The following is a 20,298-nucleotide window of genomic DNA, read 5'->3' as shown; positions in this document are numbered from 1 at the left end:
CACAAACTTTAACGTCAAGTACTCAATTCAGAAACCGGCCGATTGGATATCCAACAGATTTTTTTTTTCTTAAATATAGTATTTAATTTAACGAACAAATATGAAATTATTTGTATTAATAGTGATTTAAAAAAAAATTGTTCACTTACTTTTACATTGAGGCGAGTAATATCCATCCGCACATATCTCACACGACTTGCCAGCGTAGTTGAATTTGCAAGGACACTGTCACAAAACAAAATAATACTATCATTATAAGAACAAAATCGTCTGGCTAAAAAAAATGTACCTATATTTAAAGGACATTAAACTCTATATAATCTCAAATATAGTTATCTACTCACGACACCATCAGTAGGAGTGCAGTGCTGGCCCTCAGTGCCGTTCAGGTTGCACGTGCAAGGCTTGCAGTCCGGATAGTCGAAGTAGCCAAACGCGCACGAGTCGCAGTCTGGTGGGTTGAACTCGCGCCGGCACTCGCAGCGCCCGGTCTCTTCTTCGCAGTTGCCAGTCGAGTAGTGGAGGTCGCAGTTACACGCTGTTTTGAGTATTTTGAAAAAAGAATGAACTTTGACTTACACAACAAATGATAAAAAGTAATTCATGATAAATTAATATATTTGATAGCTTAGATTACAAAATAAAAGACAGATGGAGCGTTGCCGAACTAAACCGAATGATTTATCGTCATTTTCAATAAAGCTATGTGTGCTGTCATTTCGCCGCTGCACTGTACGTACACGGTGCTTCTGTGTGCGTGTAATGTTACCGGATATTGAAAAATTTCCCAAATTTTTCCCCGACTACGGAAAAAAGAGGGTTATGTTTTTCGAGTTTATGTATGTATGTATTTGTTTGCGTATGTATGTATTTCTTTGACACGCCCTGCAGTATAAACCGTTGGACCGATTTTGAGATGTGAGGTTTCATTGCAATCATCTGAATTATTATGTTAGTTGCGGTAGTGACGTAGGCTAAATACATAAATTAGCAGTCAAGTTTTAATTTTTATTTTAAAATAATTTCGGGTTTATGATATTTTTTTTATAATAATATTGTAAAAATTCTTTTATTATATAAAGTACCTGCCTACTAAAGTTATATATGGACAAAATAATTATATTCAATTTTAAATTATGTAAATAAATCACATAAAAAAGTGTTTCAATATTAACTATAATAATTATATTATTTTTTATTTTTCAAAATATGTATATGAATGCGAATAGCGGTAGTTTTTAGTCGAGAATACGGGAAATTTTATTTTCATCGTGGAGTTCACATAAATTAAATCGCTAGCGAAAACGACTATGACGTTTTTAAGCTTTATAAAAGTAACAAAATAATGAATTATGCTTATTAAAATAATCTAATAATGATCATGAACCTTTCGTGCACTATAAAAATAATCACATTCACGATCGAAAAATCCAACAGTATTACCCTGAAGATCTTATAACCAATTCACCGTTTTACCAATAAAAATGGTAAATTCATTTTCAAAATACTGGCAACATACGTTGAAGTTTTGTATTCCTTCATATCTGTAAAATTATTATTCGTATAAAGAAATAAATCAGCCAAATAATCTACAGAAAACCTGTGAAACGATGTTTCATCTTTTTTTTTTGTTTTCGGGAACAAATTTTACAGCGTTTTATTATCACAAGACAGCATTTTTTTTACTAAAATTGCAAACCCTTTTTGACGTATTGCATGACACTATATGCGCTATAGCACTGGTGCAGCGACGTATTTGTTTTTGATTTCGTCTTAGATTACAAAATAAAGTACAGATGGAGCATGACAACCGCCCGTCGCCCTTGTCAAAGAAAATACGAAATCAAAAACAAATACGTCGCTGCACCAGTGCTATAGCGCATATAGTGTCATGCAATACGTCAAAAAGGGTTTGCAATTTTAGTAAAAAAATGCCGTCTTGTGATAATAAAACGCTGTAAAATTTGTTCCCGAAAACAAAAAAAAAGATAAAACATCGTTTCACAGGTTTTCTGTAGATTATTTGGCTTATTTATTTCTTTAATACGAATAATAATTTTACAGATATGAAGGAATACAAAACTTCAACGTATGTTGCCAGTATTTTGAATATGAATTTGCCATTTTTATTGGTAAAACGGTAAAATGGTTAAAAGATCTTCAGGGTAATGCTGTTGGATTTTTCGATCGTGAATGTGATTATTTGTATAGTGCACTAAAGGTTCATGATAATTATAAGATTATTTTAATAAGCATAATACATTATTTTGTTACTTTTATAAAGCTTAAAAACGTCATAGTCGTTTTCGCTAGCGATTTAATTTATGTGAACTCCATGATGGATATGATGAAAATAAAATGTCCCGTATTCTCGACTAAAAACTACCGCTTATTCATATATTATGAAAAATAAAAAATAATATAATTATTATAGTTAATATTGAAACTTTTTTTATGTAATTTATTTAATAAAAAATTGAATACAATTATTTTGTCCATATATAACTTTAGTAGGCAGGTACTTTATGTAATAAAAGAATTTAAATAAAAATTAAAACTTGACTTCTCATTTATGTAAGCCTACGTCACTACCGCCACTAACATAATAATTCAGATCATTGCAATGAAACCTCACAACTCAAAATCGGTCCAACGGTTTATAGTGCAGGGCGTGTCAAAGAAATATTATACATACATACATAAACTCGAAAAACATAACCCTGTTTTTTCCGTAGTCGGGGAAAAATTTGGGAAATTTTTCAATATCTGGCAACATTACACGCACACAGAAGCACCGTGTACGTACAGTGCAGCGGCGAAATGACAGCACACATAGCTTTATTGAAAATGACGATAAATTATTCGTTTTAGTTCGGCAACGCTCCATCTGTCTTTTATTTTGTAATCTAAGGATTTCGTATTTTCTTTGACAAGGGCGACGGGCGGTTGTCATGCTCCATCTGTACTTTATTTTTAACCGACTTCAAAAAAAAGGAGGAGGTTATCAATTCGGCCGGTATATATTTTTTTTTTTTTATGTATGTACACCGATTACTCCGAGGTTTCTGAACCGATTTACGTGATTCTTTTTTTGTTCCATGCGGGATGGTGTCGAATTGGTCCCATAAAAATTTTATTCGGATAGGCCCAGTAGTTTTTATTTTATGAGCATTTTTGTCTGTAGGTATTTGTAAATTTTGCAAGTGCAAGTTTGAAGTCGGTTGTTTTTAACGCAGTTATCACTTGTGTAATCTAAGTTTGATAGTATTTAGTTTGTTATAAAATATATTTTTTTCTCTCTTACTTACGTTGACAAACATCAATTTCATCCCATTTCTTTCCATAAGGTCTGTAGAATGTAGGCTTGCACTTGTTACAGTTAATACCCTCTGTATTGTCTTGACAGTTCTTACAAACTCCACCACCTTCATAGCGGCCATGTATGTCCAGAGACAATCGCTTTTCATCAACTTCTGGGTCAAATTCGCACTCAGTCGTGTGGTTGTGGCAATTGCAAGCTAAAAATTAATTAGAGATACATAACTACGATCTGTTTATAAATGTTCACGCTGCGGTGACAAAGACCTCCACGCGGACCAATTAATGTGAGTTGAAAGGTCCAAAAAAAGACGCAAATTTTTCTGATCACTCATTTAAAGTGTGCACATTTTAAATAACTAAATTCCCATAAAGAAGTTTTGTTTAATATAATGGTTCTTTTGGTTCTCATCTCAAATTCCTAAAATGAAAATACGTTCAACGTCTTCACTAACGCGAGTTATATGATGGGCCCTCTACACAATAGCTGGGTCCACACCGGACGATCCAGAGATCCCGCGATCCGTGATCCAGGATCGCGGGGCATGGATCGTGGATCGTGTTAGGCCGATCCACTTTAAAAACTTGCGATCCCAAATATGCGCTCCATGCGATCCTAAGGCGATCCGTGATTCAGCCAGTCTAACTCTTGTAAAATATGGAGTCACACGTACGTACTTGTAAAATATGGCGTCTTGCCGTTGCAGCAGTGACTTTTATAACACTTAAATGTTTGCGCAAAAAATCAAAAAAAAAGAAATCGATGGTTTTGGGTGAAACAATTTTACAAAAATCGACTGGCATCTGGGACTCAGCTGTACGCAGAGTTAGTTTCAGATGAAGTTGAACACAATTTTGCAAGAATGAATACTAATAAATTTGAGATATTCGACTTTCTGAGATGTCCATGGTGAGGTGGATCGCGCGAACCAATACAACCATCCACACCGCGCGCATCACGCAGCTGAGGCACCTTTGAAGAGAGCACAAAAACCGACCACTAACGGATCGCACGAGGTAGGGAGCGCGCGCTCCAAAACGCGTGCATGGATCGCGCGCGGCACGTCCACACCGCCCGCATCTCGCGGCAGGCCCGCGATCCGATCGCGGCGGATCGTCCGGTGTGGACCCAGCTAATGGGCAGCGTTGGCCCAACAAATGATCGTCGATATTTGCTGCCATTACGAGGATCATGAAAAAAAAAATATAATGACGACCGAACACAGATATTTAGGACCGTGAGTGCCTCTACTTGTCTAACGCTGCCCATTGTATAGAGGTCGCATTACGAACTTACGTTCACAAGCAAAACGATCCCAATGCTGCGAAATGCGCCACTTCTTCTGCTCGAAGCCGGGGCAGCAGGCCGCGCACTGCGGTCCGCACGTGTTGTGCTGGCAGCGGCACACGAGGATGCTGGCGTCGCTGCCCGGCACCGCGGGGTCGCAGTTGTCAGCGTGCCCGTTGCACATGCAGCGACCACCGATACTGATGTCCTTTATGCTGTAGAAGTACTACGGGGTGCGAAGGTTACGGTTTCAGAGATATATAAAGAGAGAATATACTTTTAATTCGAACAATTAAAAGGACCGCGTGCAGGCACAGTTTGTTTTTCCTTTCAGTGATATGGATGGCAATCAAATCAAAAAATTGAAGTGCAATAGAAATGTTTGGATGCGAAGACTAAATTGTACATGTTTTGAGGAACTGGTATATTTTACCTATAGTTACAATTTAGACTCAACAACAAGACCGCAAAACAATGTAAATAACACGACTTTCTTTAATTTATAAAGATTATGCAGATAACTTACTCTTCTAGTTACTGTAGGATCTTGCCTTGCTACAGACATCAGATGACCCAATAAGTTCTTGGTCCGCAGCAAACGTAACCTAACATTGGTTGCTCTAGTCCATTCTTGTAATACTGATGAATTGAAATATTTGTTTGCTGACGGCCGATAGTTCAATAATGATATTGGTATCTGAAAAAAATAATTAAAATGTTATCTCGTATATATGCTTAATATGGCATATTCGATTTTTTAAGTTGAGTTTTAGTAATTGATTATAATATTATAAACAAATATGATATTGTTCTAGGATGCAATGTAAACTGACCTCTCCTCCTTCTAGCGGGACAATCTTTGAATATTCGGTACTACAAATCACTGAGTCGTCGCTCGTGATGGGTTGCAAGCTTTCTTTTCCAAAGTAACGTTCGCAATCCCTAAAATAATAATTTTAAATTAAATAATTTACATATAACTTAGATTAAATTTAATATTAGGTATGAACAGATTGTTTCACTTACTGTGGTGAATCGGAGAAATATTGCCAAGGTTTGAACGTCTTTCCGTAATCAGTAGACTTTTCTAGCGTCCAAAGTCCGGGGCGTGGCGAATTACCCATACGAACGAAAACGTATGCGACATGGAATTCCTGTTAAAAGTATAAGTAATATGTGTACATTTTTCTATTTCTATATGATATATTATAATGTAACGAAGATAATAAGGAATATTGTAGTAATATTAGGGTGTGTATAGTGAAAGTAGATATATCGTGTGATGTGTTGTGAAGGTGCAACTAAAGGAACACTCAAACTATACACGTCAGTTCAAATAACAACACGATCTTTCATCAAATCTGTGTTTATGAGTCTGTCGTTACGTGGACTGAAAGTTATGATGACCCGGCCCTTTCGTCTGCTTCGCGGAATTTTATTATCTGTAGGAGCTATCAACACCCACGCTGTCCTGCCTTAGCAACGCTACAATAATTTTTACTCGATTATGACGCAATAATTTATATAAAGCTATGATTATAGCTTGATTATAGATGAATATTATATAGTTCAATGAATTAATTTATACCTACCATATTTGCACTTTAGGTATTCGTGAAAAATCGTAACCTTCCATTGGGTCATAAATTAATATTCGCGCATGCCGAGGCTATGGCAATATCAAATCAATGTCAATGGCAACTTAAATCTACATAGAAAATAATATAAATTAATCTGAGACATTTATTTAATTTTAATAATTATGTAAGTACTAAAATGGCAACTTATATATAAAGTACCTATACGCTTTCGCTTTGCTTCACTTAACAAGGATTTATTTCTATTAAATATTTTATCAACGCAATCTTATATTATGTTGTTATTTTTATTTTATTTATTTATTATTATTTATTATATATTTGTTTTAAATTCTTTACATAACAATCACAGTAGATGTGTGAACACAAGTATTCAAATGTCGCAGAGCAAAGGCTGATGCGGTGGCATGTAATATTAATAAGTAGCATAATATAAAATCGCAAAGCAACACAATGATAAATCCATAACAAAACCCAAATGGGAGGTTACGAAAAAATAATCAGGATCTGAAAAAAATTAAGCGTAAATGAATGCGTTTCTTGTTGAATATCTCATAGCAGAAACTAGTAGGTTCCAGCGAGATAGGGCGGGTCGATGCACTTTCAGTGTGACTATTTTAAGGATAAAATGGCGTAACCCGGATGGCTGAACTGCAGAATGTCCCATGTATGTCTCCATCCGTGGTGTAGATGGTTTAGATGTGTATTTCAAAAGCAAACCCATCAGTCGTGGTGATATATTGTGTAATGTGTATCTGTATTATGTATATGTGTTTCATTTTCTTAAAAGTAATACATCTATAATATTATACATAATATACTTTATTGTATTTTAATAAAATATATTATCTAAATTAACGTAATGTATTCTCAGAAAAAGTATATCAAAAATTTTAAAACTATTTTTTTAACAACGTAGACTTTTGGTTTAATTATAGACAATTTCATATAATTGGAGTACCTGTCCAAGGTCAATGGTCAAGTTGACTTCGTTGTACTTCATACCCCTGGATAAGGGGGGGCTCTGCCACCATGTTTCCATTCCATCTACAGCATATTCTGGCGGATGTTTCTTTGCGTCGTTCGTAGAGTCGCAAATGTCGCACACCTAGAGCCATTTGAATATGATTATTGATTAGTATTATTTTACATCGAAGATAGTTGTCATTTTAAAGAACTATAGAAAGTCGGATATTAAATTGGAAAGTGCGTGGTCAATTTTGCCAGACAAATACCTAGTTTTTATACATATTCACTTAACATGCTTTTATAGCGTATTCATGATTAGCATAGTATACGTATATACCTAATTTTTACGTGTGTTCAAAAGATTTAAAACATTCTTAATTATTGTTGAAGACACTCTATTACTATTTTTACCAAGTAAAACATCAATGAACATACGACAAAAGAAACATAAAAAATCGAAGTAAATCCATTCATTCAGACATTTTTTCTTTTATGAAGCCTACAATAAGCATGCGCCTGCAAAAAATAAAAATGTTAAACGTATTCATTGTTCAGCATCCAAGAGAAATAAAAGCGATCCAAAGTTGAGATGAGCATTTGGCTACCACATGTCCATAAAAACGCCACGACGTTTGCCGAACTTTGTCGAAAATTAACGAATGTGTGCGCATTGAATGAAAAGGCTACGTTAATCGCACAAATGGTCTACTTCATCAAATTTTGTTTTGTTTTCACTTAGAATCATATTATTGCAAGCTCATGTTTGAATTGCTTTCACAGCGGTATGGTATTAATTTGCTGTGTATTGTAAAACTAATTGGCACATTACTGGGAAGATCATAGTGTCTATCATAGTCGTTTCTTTTTAGTAACCTTATGTATGTGTACCTACCTTATTTGAAAAAAAAAAGATTCTTTAGTTAATATAATTATGAATGAGGTATTTTATCATTAATATTACCAATACACTCGGAGAGACAATATGTTCCTACATAATATCATGTATACCTAAATTATATAGATCAAATCACGAAATACACAAGAATTTTTACGATAAGAACAGCTCACACTATCACAGTGTACGTATTTTTCTAATGATAATGTGACCTATGAACTTAGAATCACCAAATAAGAATATGAAATAAACTAAAAAAATATGAAAAAACTATTTCCGGCTCTCGGTCTCTTCTCCTATACATATTGTTAATAGTAGGTAACATTTTTGTAAAATTCTCAGCTTTTAGAGAGAAGAATTGTTTAATTCGATCCATGATTCTGTAGTTATAACCGGTGTTACTAACCATAATATGATAGATGGAGATTACATCAAACATTCCCAAAATAATTTTAAACCTAAATATATGTATACTTAAATAAATTTAATTAAAAACGGATGTAAGTATTTTGTAATCGAGACACAAATTCTCTTATCTATGGGATGGTGAGCCAACAGGACGCACGATAAGAGCCTATCAAACTCCCGTTTATCTTGCCGGTCCATGTACTCTCATTTACTTACTTACAATGTTTTAAAAATTACGACAAAAATATACTTGAAAATAAATAAAATACTTTGTCAATCATAAATTTATATGATATCTGTCTCTATATAGAACTTCCTAAAAGTTCTCTCTATAAAGTAATCATTCAAATTCTTACTACTAAATTTTATTATTTACTCCTCATAAATAACAAAACTAATGGAATATTTGAAATAAAATTGTCCTCCATCTTAATAAGGTCCTAAACTCAACACATTTATTATATTATAATTTGCATAATATCCGAGTATCCGAAAGATGCTGCAGCGGAGCTTTAAAACAATAATATTACCTGTCCTTGAATAACATGTTCATCGTGATCAGCGTTGGCGCCGGCAAGCTTGCAATACAGTTCCTCTCCTTCATCTCCACATGTCGCGGTCGCCGTAATCTTTTTCCCGAGCGCTAAGTTGAAGTACGGGGGTGTTAATATTTCTGCGCGCACGACGCTTGTACACAATAAAAGGAGCGCGACGACACGCGCCATGTTGCGCGAGCGCTGTCCCGCCGCGGAATGACGTTCTTACTACACTACGCCACGAGCTTCGGGAAGGGTGGCGAGATTATTTTTTTTCAAACAAATTCACAGAAATATAATAGCTTACTGTTCGTTCGACCTGTTTGTAACTATTGTTTCGGCCCCTATTTGTTTCCGATGTCATTATTTTGTTTGTATACTCCCAGAAGCTATATTAATAATTCTCTGTGTAGATTAATAATACTATGTTTTTACTATTTTTAACATATTATAGAGAAAGTTATAATATCTATGACTTTTTAACCCTTTTTGAAAATTCTGTCTTTTGCTAGATATGTAGCTAATGGATACCTTATATTTTTACTCATAATATAAGATCTATACTTCTTATTTTTATGTGAAGATTCTCTGAATATTTCAAGCGTTAGCAATATTTGCTGGTAAAGCGACATACATATTATTCTTTCAAAATTTCAAACGTATAACTATCATGGTTCACAAGATACAGCCAGCCTGGTGACGGACGGACGGACAGTAGGCAGCGAAGTCTACTGTAAAACGGGCACCGTTTTACCTTTTTGGAACGGATTACGGAACCCTAAAATTGCGCTAGAAGAAAATATATAAACAAATAAACAAATTTAAGGTTAATACCTACGACATTTATTTATTAGCAGCAAATCACTTATAAACTGTATCTTAACAACTTGTTAGTACCTATGACAAAGCACTAGGTATATTGTTTAATCTAGCTACGTTTTTCCAAGACACCCTTAATAGTACGGGAGCTAGCAACGTTTAAAAAAAAGTCATTTTAGTATAGTTGGGTTTTTGATATACTGTTTCTCTTGCTATTTTGGTTAGAGTCCGGGCTGTCTGGCTGGCCGCAGTGGTTGCGTTTATTAGTGCGCATCTTATCTGCACAGGAAAATATCCATAATTTAAAGTCATTTTTTAACGCGTAATTTTTAATCTTTTGCCTTTAGATAGATCCATCAGACATAATTTTTTTATTGCAAGACGTTTTTTTCGTTGTAAAATAGGTGCCATACGCAATTTTTATTTCAAAATAACTAAAATGTCATCGAAATAAGTGAAATTACATCAACATGAGTTCGCTTAAAAGGTAAGTAATAACTTTATTATTTATATTATATTATCCTTTTTTAATACTTATATTGAATAATTAGTAAACTAATATTTTTAATAGATGGTTTCATATTTATTACACTTTTGGGTATAAATATGAATTTGATGATATTTGTATTTTCTAGTGTTTGATTTTACGCGAGTATTATACATTTTGAAATTAAAGACTTGGGAAAATAATACAATGAATAAATCGCGTTTAAAATCCGTTAAAAAGACTTTAATTTCTTGATGATATTTGGTTTTTATCAAGTTTACATTAACGTCCTATTTGAAGTTCGTTGGGAAAAAGGAGGCGATATGGTAGATTGTTGCAAAAAAACTGTAAATAGTAAAATGAATATTATATATAGTATAAGTAACACAGTGATTACTTATCCTTCACTGGGACTCATGTTGATGGAATTTCACTTATTTCGATGATATTTTAATTATTTTGAAATAAAAATTGCGTCTGGCACCTATTTAACAACGAAAAACACGTCTTGCAATAAAAAATGTATGTCTAATGGATCTATCTAAAGGCAAACGATTAAAAATTACGCGTTAAAAAATGACTTTAAATTAAGAATATTTTCCTGTGCAGATAAGATGCGCACTAATAAACGCAACCACTGCGGCCAGCCAGACAGCCCGGACTGTAACCGAAATAGCAAGAGGAACAGCATATCAAAGAACCAACTACATATACTAAAATGCTCACTTGTCAACGTTGCTACCTCTTAGAATATAAGCGATAACGCTTAGTGATCTAAAAGTGACTTCTATCTAATTTTAACCTACCCAATATTAATTTTTTTTAATGACAGTCAAGGCATTTCAGAAGAGTTTAAAAATTAAAACTCGAGTATTTTACAGCTACCCAGATAGATGTTTGTAATAAACTATAAAAATGAAAAAAAAATAGGGAATACAAGAAATACTATCGATCTTCTGTTAACATTTTTTATTTCTATTATTAAGAAATAAAGAATTGGAGAAAAGAGAAATCACTTGATATTTATTTATTTCTGTGATAGCTAAGTGCCTAGATTTTACGTCGAAATTTAAAGAGAGTATTGATATTTATGTCCTCCTTTATCAAATTTATCATTAGTAGTTATTTTGTTTTCGTGTATGCTCTCAAAACTACTTTGTCTTTGTAATGATTTCAAATCTGAACTGTTTTTTGTTTTTCTTAATTGGTCTTTTTGAGCACGCGATTTGTTTTCAGGGTTAATTTCTTGTGTTTTCTCTTTGTTTTCAGTAATATTTGAATTCTGTATAATTTCTTCATCACTTTCGGTTGTGCTTATTGTTATAACTGGTATAACTGAACTGATTGAATCAGATTGTTTGGATTGGTTGCTCGACTCCGACGTTTGTTTTCTATGAAGTTTCTTGTCTGCATTAAAGTTAGCACTTTTAACATCAGTTTTAGTGTTATCTTCTTTATTTCCATTTGTTTTTATACTTTTTTCAACAGCTTGTTTAGAGTTCTTATCATCAGTCACGTTGTTTTTTATATTCATTGTAAAATCTACTGCATTTCTTTTAATATTGTGTTCCCTTTTTTTTGTCGCTATGATGTCTTTCATCTTTAGTATTTCTTTAGGCAACGATTCATGAAAATCAGTATCAGTTTCGTCGTCATTGTTTGTTGATGGTAAAATATCAGATGGTTCTTTAGTAGGAATTTTTTTGTCCAAAGCTAGTCCAACTATTTTAGCAAATATTCCTCCTGAAATTTAATGAAATAATTTGATTAAAAATTTGCTTTTACATTATATATTTTCTATTAATTCACTATTTATATACTTCGTTTAATTTTTTCTGGTGCCTTTATATCCATTTCACCCATGGTAGTTTTACGATCATCGGAATCAATTGATTTACTTATTGGAAGTGAAGGTAATGCCTTTTTCCATCTCCCAAATGGAGTATTATCAATAGATGATGATCCAGTTCGTCTTCTTGTATCAGCTAATTGAAACATTTTTCGTCTTTCCTCCGTTCTCTCCCTTCGGAGTTGTATCTGGAGTTAAAAATTACATTAAAAAAAACGTATCAACTAAATAGCCGAAAACAAAAACAAAATCATCGTTTTGTAACCTAATGAACTTGTTAATTTATATAACATAAGCCTTCTTAAATAATATATATTATTTTACCTTTAAGTCATTATTAGCCTCTCTCAGTGAGTTCGTGAGAGATGTTAGGTAATATATTATTAATATGAGCAGCACTAGCAACGGTATCACAATAGCTGGTGAAGCAATGTATTCCAATGCAAAGTTAAGTGTTTCCGGAAGGATTTTGTATATGTTTGTTGTTAATATCTTATAAATTTTATCATATTCTGAAAAGGGCCCACAATGCCATGATGGTTTAACCCACACAATAGTATAACCAACGGGCAGAACACATAGAAACAGCATTGTTAACAATAAAGCTAAGTAGAAATTATTGCTTTTAGAAACTCTAAATACAACTTCATGCGGCACATTACAGGTCATTACTGCCCAAGATCGAAGATACATCATTATCATTAATTTGAATACGTTAAGAACTACAAGTCCTGGTGAAAAGAACATGCCCATCCAAACCATGCCTTGATTGTTGATTAGATGTAAAATATTTTCTGCAATTTTAAAATCACCGTATTCAGGGAACTTTTTTTCTAAATCCCAACAACAACATTTATTCATATATCTTACAAAAAGTGCTCGAAAAAAATCCATGAAAAGGGTTCCCAACAGAACAAATACCTAAAAAGAAAAGACTTCTTTCAAATAACTGTTATATTACTTGTGTCCAATAGTAAATACTTATTAATTAAATTATATTTTACCAAGTCCATCATTGTTAATTTTACTAATTCTTGTCCAAACATAGTTTCCCAACATAACTTCAGTAATTTTTTTCTCGTTGTCACTGTTAAATTGTACATTTTTCGTTTGTGTTTATCATAGTATACTGTATCATGTAACGTTTCATTGGAAAAGCTTTTACTTTCTGATGGTATTGTAACACATTGAGTCACAAAGCATTTTATATCTACAACCGCACAATTCGATATAAAAAATATTTGAGTAATATCATTTCCTCCACAATCAATTGAGCAATTAAATGATATATTTGGACACATTTTAGCATTGTTTGAAAAATATTCAAGTGTAGTATTATTTGGATACAACGTAGTTTTTTCAGTTGGATTAACATCTTCTGTTCCTGCGTCATATGTGTTACTGCTGTCTGTAGTAAAAATATATTGAAATAGCGTTGTGATATCTTTAGATTCGGTAGATTGGAAAACTGTCTCTGATGAAGTATGCAATGTGAATTCGGTGTTGGAAGTACTTTGTGATGAAGAATAAGTGTTTTCTGTATTTGATTCACTATTCGTACTTTGTATTGTATTTGAGAAGTAACTTTCAGTCGTAGTGTCACTAACTGTTAGATCCGATTGATTTTCAAATTCAGTAGAAGCGGAGCCTGTAAATATTTCCTCAGTACTTATGATATCTGTAGGTGAGTCAGAAACTGTCGTAGATTCCGATACGTCGATGCTTGTATCGTAAAATTCGTAGTCATCAGCGTGATCTTCTTCAGCGTCAGATTCATTTTCATCAGTGTCATCTCCTCCATTTAAATTTCTAAGTCGCTCTAATTCTTTTTGTAAAACACTAATGACAGTGGTCTCTTGTATTTCATCATTATTATAAAAATTAATATTATTTTCCATTTCTTGTATTAAAGACATAAGCTTGGGTGTATTGTAAATTGGTGTGGTTTCAATAGCATTAAATTCTTTTATTATGTCATTTGCTATTGGAAGTGTCATCATATGGCAAGGAAGACACGGAATAGAAATTTCAAGGCACTTAGTAGGAATACGAGTAGTTGATAGTTCATCCATATTTAGGTTATTTGCAAACGGAGCAGAATCATTCATATTGAGCTGTGGCTGTAATTTTACTAATGCCCCGCTCATACCTTCTATTTTGCTAAACAAAGCAAATATTAAAGAATATAAGTTGAGCAAGTTTAACAGCATAATTCTGAAAATAGAAAATGTATTATTTTACGAATAAGTGTAATAATTATTTAATTTCTTATTTTACGCTTACCTGGCTAATTGTAATCTTAGCTGTTTTCGGGGGTGGTAATGTTCTAAAAAGCCCAATAGTTCAAAAAATATCGGAAATGTAATGGATATAACAGTTACCACAGTAGTTGTTTCATTTTCACGCCACCAACTGGGTGATTTGTCAATATCGTCAGAGCGCGACACTACAGTAACTACAGCAAATGCTGATACTATTAAGAGAATTACTACGCAAATATTTACTATTGCCCTTAGGGAAATAATTCGCCAACTAAAATTAAATAAATAATTAGTATTTATTACATAAACTACCTGTTAAAGAGTACGAAAGTTTAGACTTTAATCGATTTAAAATCTTTAACAAAATGTCAACCATTTATTCTATAATATGTACAGTCACGCTTCTTACTTTCCCAAATTTTTCTTTTTTTCTGCTTCTTCCAGTAACGCCTCTTTAAAACCTAAAATGACTGAAGCAATCCTATTATGCGCTGTTTCTGCATTTCCAATCATAAAGTCCCAACCGGTAAATAGCTTCCACGAGAATATACACTCATCTTCTTTTTCCGATAGTTTTGACATGCGTGAATTTTCCGCCATTCTGCGAATGTATAATGTGTTTTACAACAGTTATTTAAAACTGCATTAAACATTTTATTGTTGTTTAGGTAATACTGTGATTATTTACAAACAACGATATTTCAAAGGACGTTGCACTGTGTCTTTATAAATTCTAAATATATCTTACTTCCTCAATATAGCGACGAAACTATATACATAGACCACCAAGCCCGTCAGAAAATAAGCTAATGGCATTTTGTATTCTGATCGTTCTACGTTACTATAATAGCCGTAAAATATCGGAGAATATTTAAAAACACCATCGAATTCCCATAAAGTTAAAAGATTTGTGGCATTGCGGCGTTCCTCCTCCATAATTATCTTTCTTTCCCCATCTTGTACAGGGTTTGCTGTGAGGTACTAAAAATGTAAACAGAAATAAAAATTAGTCAAAATGATTAACGTACAAATATTAACTATGGGTAACCGATGTAAAGCGATACTTCACCTCTGGCACAATTACGAAAACCAGTAATATGAAACCGATAACTAAGTTGACCCAAAACAGCCACCTTAGAAACGTGAAATAAGAAGCGACCACTGATCCAAAGTGTGATTCAATTTCTTTTATACGCAGTTCCCAGGGTATCAACAAATTAGAAGTATTTGCGGCTTCTCTTTTCAGTTGCTGCCATTTCTTAAAATATAATAAAGATATATTGCAGTAAAATATTTATGAATATCGTAATCGTACCGACTATAATATGTTCAAATAATGACTTACAGTCGCTAAGAGAATACTAAATCTTGCGTATATGTCCTTTGTGCATTTCGATTGTGCTAATCGTTCTTGTAGCTGGCCCTCGTGCCGCTTGATGTAAGCTTTTGCCTATATATTATGACAATGAAAATGGTAAATTTTTATTCGATAGTTTTATAGTTAACCATGAATCTTATAATGGTACTTACTTGATGAACAATTTTTAATTTGCGTCGCATGCCTAATGGTTGCTGTTTTACGGACGTTAACACTTCTTTATGAAGATGTATGTTCTCGAAAATTTGCTCTTGGGTCATAGCTGGAGTCTCATCAATCGATATTGCTGTGCTGCGAACAAAAATTGTTATTTGCAGTATAAAAAAACGGACAATTGAATTATTAGGCTTTGCATATAGCTTACTCTCCGGAACTAGTGGTAAAAACTGAAGATCTACGTCTAGAACGATTGTCTTCAGGCAGGAACGGTGACGAGGGTCGCCTAGTTCGGCCTTTCCGAGATCGCCGCACGCTCGCGCGGCGTTGCCGTAACACCGCGCTCAAACTAGCCGAGTAATCTTCATCTTCCGAAACATCTAAAAGATATAGGTAATATTTTACTAAAATACTAAGTGCTTGAAACATTCCCTCAAACCAGGATTAACTGCTTTTTACAAACTACAAAATACTTATATGTAGTACCTATTCTACATTTATTACGAAAATAATTATTAGATTTTTTATTTTCTTTTGCATATCCCGTAAAATCAATGATACGTCTATCCGGATTATAGATAGATATTCCTTTCGACTCTTATATCTATATATTATAGATAGATATAAGAATCGAAAGGTTCAATTTGTAGATACCAACTTTATAACGATATTTGCTATGAACTCATAATTCAAAGTAGTAAAATCGCGTGTAAAATCATTAGTAAAAACATCGCATTAAATCAACAATCGCAACATTTGTAATATTAAAACATAAATTTTGAAAGTAGGTAACCAGTAATTTTAAAAAATCTACATACAATTAATTATAATTATATTAAAATATAAAGGTTGTACGAAGGTAAATTCATATAAAACCTCTATGCATATAGATTTTGTATACAAACCTCCAGCCGAAGAAAACTTGACGTCGCTGCTTACAGGTGTTTCTGAGGGCAGGTGAAACAGATTTACTCCCGGAGATGTCATGCTGGAGTCTGGATCCGCCCACGTCACGGACAGGCGGTCTATCGACGGCTGAGGTGAACACGGAGGTCGATCGCAGGAACCCTAAGTAATAATGAGAAATCAAACAATAATGCTCCTCTTAGTTGCTGCGATTTGTTAAGGTATAAAGATTGAATGTAAAGTAAAATCTTCGTTACAATTTGACACACAATTTTCATGCTTTTATGCAATAAAGAAAATAAAATTCGTATCTAGCAAAATTAATTGGAAACGAGTACGTCATATGCCACATAAATATTCTTAGCACATTTCCCCATATTTATCAAAGGCACTAAACGAAACACTTTAATTTGCAGTGCAATTAATGCGCCATTTCATTACTTATCTTCAGCAAACAATTCAAAGGTCATTTGTGCTGTTGCTAGTCATATTTTTTAATACTTGTATTTTAATTGTAACATATCACTTTGACCGAAAACAATGTGAACCATACCGGCTCCGTAAGTTACATTGCAAGCAACTTCACCACAGGACGCCGGCAGTAGGACTGCGCGATTGGGAATCAAAGAAAAAAGCACACTTCGTTATGGAATGAACAATAAATTAAACAATTTATTACCCTATTTAGGTGTTTTGCGTAGTCGTTCCTGTTTAATAGATCTGTGTCACGTATACAGGTAGAAATTAATTCGTTAAAATCGTTGTTTTCTTTCTCTTCGATACGGAAGTAAGGTTTTTATACCAAAAGTATATACCTATTATACTTTTGAAATCAAATACTACTAAGTACATTTATTTTTTTGGTTGTAGAATAAATTATTGTTTAATATGTTTTGAATATTTAATTATTATAAAATAATTAAACCGTAATAGAGAATTGTTAAAATTAATGGGCTCTATCTCTCTACATTCTGTACCAATGAATCTATGGACTATAGTAAAGACAAACCAGGATTCAGAGCTGAAAGTGAACCTACATTTCGCGAAAGTCATTTTAGTGTATTTTTTTAATCTAATCTGAATAAAAAGCTTAATTACACAATAAAGTATGGAAGGAATAAGTTTGTAGATGTGACCTTCCGAATTAGTAGTAGGTAATAATCTATCACGAATTCGAATAACGATATTCGATAGATCTTGGTTAGCGAAATTTCAAAGTTTACCTGATATATTCTGTTTTTTTTGTGAATACGTAAGTAATTTTCCTTTTGTATTTATAATAATATATACTATTATGTAGGATCCACGCCTTAGTTTCTCGTGACAGGGAACAGTCAGTCAGTATGTCCGCCAATGAGTGCCAGCCAATCATTGACTCTGATTAATTATTTCGTTTAGGGTTGTTACATCATAATTAATTATATTATTTTATTCGTAACTTCTTTTATTGCAATATTATGCCAACAAAATTACATACAAATAAAATTAAACGCGATATTTTAGTATTTGCATTGAAATATAAGTAGACTAATAACTTTAACTTATGTTACAATGTCTTAATCCAACGAATATATTATATAATAAAACTATCACACACAGTCATGCTAACATTAAATGAGCAAGTACAAAAATGATCAAAATTTTAAACTGACGATACTGTGAAATTATTTTATCCGTTAATTAAATTTTAATATGTACAATGTCACAGCCCTATGTTCTCATTCCATTAACAAGAGCCTCCATCAAAGACGGCACCTAGCGTTATAATTAAGAAGCGATTTTTCGCTGGGTATCTACTAGCTGTAACAACACTATCTAATTTGTAATTAATGTTTTTTTTAGATAAGAAGTATAAAACGTATCATTAATGAAAACAGCTAAAATCCATTTAGAAATTGAACACCGAAAAAAAGAATACCTAATAAATGTGTCATAGATATGATGACTAACATATTGTCATGTATAATTTGGTATTTTTATAAAATAGAACCATAAATTGCATATATTTCAAGTACGAGCATGCAACCTAAGCGTTAATAACAAAACAAACAAAATAATATGCACACATTTATTTATTTAACATCGTTAAAAGATTAAACTGCTTTTAAATGTACACTATTATTCTAGTAAACAATATTTTTGTAAATAACAATGTCTAATTACTAGTGTGAAACTGTTCGGTGAATTTTGGATAGTGTATGTTAAGAACATTTTGTTTCGTTAATAATTGAGGTTCGGTGTCCGCAAGGCCGTGCCCCGATTTGGCCTGTAATTACATATAGGTACTATTACACCGGGCTTTATTACAGTGTTCGTAAATAACGCGTTTTTATACTGTGCTATAGATACATATTTTGTATAGTGGATCGATTCCCTTTACAAAGTAATTTTAATAAAAGCCATTTTTACATGTGATACAGTAACCACTAACCATCGCCACTAACCATTCTAACAAATATAACAAAAAGCTACAATTATGTTCCATATTACCTACAATTGCTGTTGAGTAAATTTGGAACGCAGTTACAGTTATTAAAATAATATTCAAGAATCTGGGTCTGTTTATTTAATCCTATAAAAGTACATAATTAGAGAAAAAATCATATCTACCATAATCTGAAAATCCTTCAAAAAATCTATTAAGTAAGGAACGATTACGATACCTGTGGAGTCGACACCAATCTTGGCTCGATTATAATCTTTGGGCGAGGGTCTAGTTTGAGAATACCTTTCTCTTTACCCTGCAAAAAATTTACATATTAGATATAAAATATGATAAACAATAATAACTGATTGTGATGAGGATATTAAAGTCAATTAAAGTTTTTTATTTACCATAAAAATGCCATGTTTATAATAAGAGACAATATTCAGTAAGTTGTTCGATCTAATTTGATCAATAGCGATTACCATATTATTTAGAGGTACAGATATGGTAGATTTAATGACTTCAGAAGATATTTCAAGTCTTAAAACTGTGATATGATATTTGCTAAAAACTTAAACTAAACTTTTTTAAATCGTCTTCAGTCCAGATTCAAGCATTTAAAATTCTACTTTAACATCAAAATGGTATCAGGGTGGTTAACCAAGCTTTGGAACAAAGGAATGGTACCAAGGATCACACTCTTCTTTCTTACTGAGAGTAAGAACTCTACATAAAAATGCAGCTAGTTTCTTTAGTAAAGGAAAGGTACCTTGGAGTCCATGTTGATGGTAACCGGCGACCAGCTTCAGCCGCAAACAGCAACTGGTCTGAAACCCGTTGGTCACCTGTCGCCTGCCCCTTTCGCTCCTCTGGGAAAAACTCGCAACGCCATTTATCTTGTCAACTATCCTTTATCGTGTACATTTTCATCCACGGCTATTATACTAAATTAGTTTAATATATTAAAAGGTTGAGGGAAATATTAATATGATTACTTTTTTA

At 33.0% G+C, this 20,298-nt stretch overlaps 2 protein-coding genes across 2 annotated transcripts in view; both read right to left on the bottom strand.

Moving 5' to 3' along the window:
- Nucleotides 1-9,215, bottom strand: part of LOC123704961 (laminin subunit alpha) — a 35,161-nt gene extending 25,946 nt beyond the window's left edge. The window contains exons 1-9 of the mRNA XM_045653473.1: nt 9,007-9,215; nt 7,166-7,312; nt 5,633-5,760; nt 5,440-5,548; nt 5,133-5,303; nt 4,616-4,832; nt 3,309-3,518; nt 345-538; nt 150-225 (exon numbers count right to left, since the gene is read on the bottom strand). Of these exons, the coding sequence (XP_045509429.1) occupies nt 150-225; nt 345-538; nt 3,309-3,518; nt 4,616-4,832; nt 5,133-5,303; nt 5,440-5,548; nt 5,633-5,760; nt 7,166-7,312; nt 9,007-9,201 (1,447 nt within the window). The 5' untranslated portion in view covers nt 9,202-9,215. The remainder of the gene's footprint in view (nt 1-149; nt 226-344; nt 539-3,308; nt 3,519-4,615; nt 4,833-5,132; nt 5,304-5,439; nt 5,549-5,632; nt 5,761-7,165; nt 7,313-9,006) is intronic.
- Nucleotides 9,216-11,272: 2,057 nt separating this feature from the next.
- On the bottom strand, nt 11,273-17,023 carry LOC123705225 (transmembrane channel-like protein). The gene is made up of 12 exons (XM_045653920.1): nt 16,868-17,023; nt 16,171-16,342; nt 15,959-16,097; nt 15,774-15,878; nt 15,498-15,686; nt 15,177-15,409; nt 14,838-15,029; nt 14,451-14,699; nt 13,172-14,381; nt 12,492-13,088; nt 12,139-12,355; nt 11,273-12,061 (listed from the first exon to the last, which is right to left on the bottom strand). Exons 1-12 carry the CDS (start codon nt 16,947-16,949, stop codon nt 11,388-11,390), a joined length of 4,059 nt encoding a protein of 1,352 aa, XP_045509876.1. The 5' UTR covers nt 16,950-17,023; the 3' UTR covers nt 11,273-11,387.
- Nucleotides 17,024-20,298: the final 3,275 nt, after the last annotated feature.

The sequence above is a fragment of the Colias croceus genome, chromosome Z (assembly GCF_905220415.1).
Source record: "Colias croceus chromosome Z, ilColCroc2.1".
Classification (NCBI taxonomy): Eukaryota; Metazoa; Arthropoda; class Insecta; order Lepidoptera; family Pieridae; genus Colias; species Colias croceus.
Note: the sequence above shows the minus strand (reverse complement) of the source record. Positions and strands in the feature narration are given on the sequence as shown.

Excerpts from the sequence above, each read along its gene's own strand:
- LOC123705225 (XM_045653920.1), bottom strand. The coding sequence starts at position 16,949 with ATGACATCTCCGGGAGTAAATCTGTTTCACCTGCCCTCAGAAACACCT. Across the intron at positions 14,700-14,837 it reads AAAAAGAAAAATTTGGGAAA|TTGGCGAATTATTTCCCTAA; the intron begins GTAAGAAGCGTG and ends ATTTAATTTTAG. Across the intron at positions 12,062-12,138 it reads ACCAGAAAAAATTAAACGAA|GAGGAATATTTGCTAAAATA; the intron begins GTATATAAATAG and ends ATTAAATTTCAG.